Source organism: Priapulus caudatus, unplaced genomic scaffold (genome assembly GCF_000485595.1).
Source record: "Priapulus caudatus unplaced genomic scaffold, Priapulus_caudatus-5.0.1 Scaffold2757, whole genome shotgun sequence".
NCBI classification, from domain to species: Eukaryota; Metazoa; Priapulida; class Priapulimorpha; order Priapulimorphida; family Priapulidae; genus Priapulus; species Priapulus caudatus.
The window spans coordinates 1,360-4,327 of NW_014579818.1; the positions used below are offsets into that span (position 1 = coordinate 1,360).

Genomic DNA, 2,968 nt, shown 5'->3' on the forward strand with positions numbered 1-2,968 from the left:
AAGCGAGAGAAAGAAAGAGAGAAAAGAGAAAGAGAGAGAGAGAGAAAGAAAGGAGAGAGAGAGAGAGAGAGAGAGAGAGAACGAGCCAGAGAGAGAGCGCGCACTAGATCCGAACGATGAAGAGATAGGCAAGCAATTTGTGATTTTCTGCATATTCGCACTTCGATTTCTCGTCGGCCCCGTAAACGAACCTTATTGTGACAGCGTCTGTCGGCTTAAGTCATGGCGGCGACGTCCGCGGCGTCTGCTGATGATTCAATCGATGACACGGCCCGTGCACACGTACGCCGCGCCATATATATATATATAATATATATATATATAATATATATATATNCGTGTGCGTGTGCGTGCGTGCGTGCGCGTGTGCGCGTGCGTGTGCGTGTGCGTGTGTGTGTGTGTGTGTGTACATGCGTGTGTGTATGTGTGTGTATGTATCTTTGTGTGTGTATATATCTTTGTGTGTGTATATGTGTGAGTGCGTATGTGAGTGTGCGCGGCGCGCTTGTGTGTTTCTCTGTGTGCGTGTGTGGGCGGGTGGTTAGTTGTATGCGTGCGTGCGCTCGCGCCTGTGAACGGTCGGTCTTATTATCTTACAAGACGCGATACCTCACCGATATGTCACGACAACTAAAATGGGAAAAATAAGCACCCAGCGCGTGTGCATTTTTTTTCTTTTTTCTCTGGCTTTAGATGCGAAAAAAGCTTTCGAATTGCCAGTGAAGAAATTATTACGTAATAGCGGGATGAGGTTTCAGCGCAGACTAACAACCGTGTCGCTGCAATAGCCCGTGGCTTCGCATTCTCTGCACGCCCGGTGGGTGCATTATGTAGTTTCCAGACGCGTATCTACGATTTCTTGGGGAGTGAATGTGAGATCTCTTTCAACTGACATTTCGCGCTTGCTGTAAGCTTCCGTATCTGCCAACGAGGCTATAACTAATTACCTGACAAACACAATATTCAAGCTAGCTCCGTGCGCGTGTGTGTAGTGTATGTGTGTGTGTGTGTGTGTGTGTGTGTGTGTGTGTGTGTGTGTGTGTGTGTGTGTGTGTGTGTGTGTGTGTGTGTGTGTGTGTGTGTGTGTGTGATGTGTGTTGTGTGTTGTAGGTATCGAGTGTGGTTGGTGTGTGTGTGTGTGCGGTGTGTGTGCGTGTGCGTGTGGCGTGTGCGTAGTGCGTGCTGCGTGTTCGTGTGGTGTGCCGTCGTGCGTGTGCGTGTGCGTCGTGCGTGTGGCGTGTGCGTGTGGTGGCGTGTGCGGTGGGTGTGCGTGTGCGTGTGGGCTGCAGCGTGTGTGTGTGTGTGTGTGTGTTGTGTGTGGGAGTGTGTGGTGTGTGTGTGTGTGTGTGTGTGTGTGTGTGTGCGCGCGCGTGTGTGTGTGTGTGTGTGTCGTGTGGAGTGTTATAGCACACACATGTATTATCACTTTTAGTATTACTGAAACTGTACCTGTACAAGTCTTATCTACAAACCCATCAAAAGCGGATATGATACAGAGCTTCTTCAAAAGGGCATTGATAAGCTAGTTCAATGGTCCAAAAACTGGCAAATGTCTTTCAATCCAAAAAAAGTGCACAATAAAGCAGACCTATACCATGATGGGAACCAAGCTCAAAAAAGAGAAACATCACCTCTACTTGGCGTGGAGCTCACTGATGACTCTTTTGGTCTACCCACATCAGCCGGTCGAAAGGAAAGGCAACCCGGCCCTAATTTCATCCGCAGGAACCTTGTAGGATGCCCAGAACCTATCAAAGAGATGGCATACAAAGCATGGAGAGATTTCCACTTCCCATGAGAATACGGCACTGATCTCTATAATATAATATATTATATTATATATTATATATATATTATATATTATATATATAATATAATTATATTATAGAGATCAGTGGAATACGGCCATCTCGTATCCATCCATTTATATTCGCCTAAAACATTAACGAAATTGGTTTGAACGTTATCCGAAAGGTGGCGATGTAATCGATGTAAACATGGCCGGTCGCGTACGTGTAGAGTCGAGAAATGTCGATGGTGCTGGAATGAATACCAAACAGAATACGATGGGAAGGTTTTCAAAGGGGTATTTGGTGCTTTACAACATCGCCATGGCGTTTGGATGGGCTGCTATAGGCCTTATGCTGATACGCCATTACGTATACGAAAGAAGTTACTTCGGCCTGTACCGGTCCGTCGAACCTCTACTAAAAGTCTTCCAAACTGCAGCCGTTTTGGAAGTGGTGCATTGCGCGGTGGGACTTGTACGCTCCTCCGTGTATCTGACGGCTATGCAGGTCTACTCTCGCGTGTTCTTGGTCTGGGGCATCATCGTGAGCGTTCCCGATGTAGGGGACAAGGCTGGCATAGTGGGATGCTTAACTGCATGGACGGTCACTGAGGTCGTTCGTTATTCCTTCTACGCCTTCACGCTGGTCGACGCTCTACCCAGAGCACTGCTCTGGTGCCGCTACACGTTGTTCCTGCCGCTGTACCCGATTGGAGTGACAGGCGAGCTCTTAACCATCTGGAACGCACTGCCAACCTTGCAACGTACACGCATGTACTCCATTGAGTTGCCGAATGCTGCGAATATTTCCTTCAGTTACTATTACTATGTCTTGTTCGTGTGTATGTCATATGTACCTATTTTCCCACAGCTTTATTGCCATATGGTAAAGCAACGCAGAAAGGTGCTCAATGGTAAAATGGACTGAGTTATAATTATGCGATCATGGGACAACTCATTGTAGGCCGTAGCATTCATAATTTATATAAAGGCCGTGGCTACGTGACCGGTTCCGGACGAGGAGCCACTGCGTTATATAAAACCTGGGATGGCTGAAAATAGGTTACTTGTCTCTAGGTGCTTTAACTACCAAATACTGTACACAGTATTAATACTTTGATTATTCCTAAACAGTGAATACATTTTGTTTTGGATAATTGTATCATCTTGATTTTAAGT

At 46.6% G+C, this 2,968-nt stretch overlaps 1 protein-coding gene across 1 annotated transcript; it reads left to right on the forward strand.

Annotated features, from left to right (window-relative positions):
* Positions 1-1,994: 1,994 nt before the first annotated feature.
* Positions 1,995-2,958, forward strand: LOC106819030 (very-long-chain (3R)-3-hydroxyacyl-CoA dehydratase 2-like). The gene has a single exon (XM_014823690.1). The coding sequence runs from the start codon at positions 1,998-2,000 to the stop codon at positions 2,715-2,717; it is 720 nt and encodes a 239-aa protein (XP_014679176.1). The 5' UTR covers positions 1,995-1,997; the 3' UTR covers positions 2,718-2,958.
* The last annotated feature ends 10 nt before the right edge of the window (positions 2,959-2,968 follow it).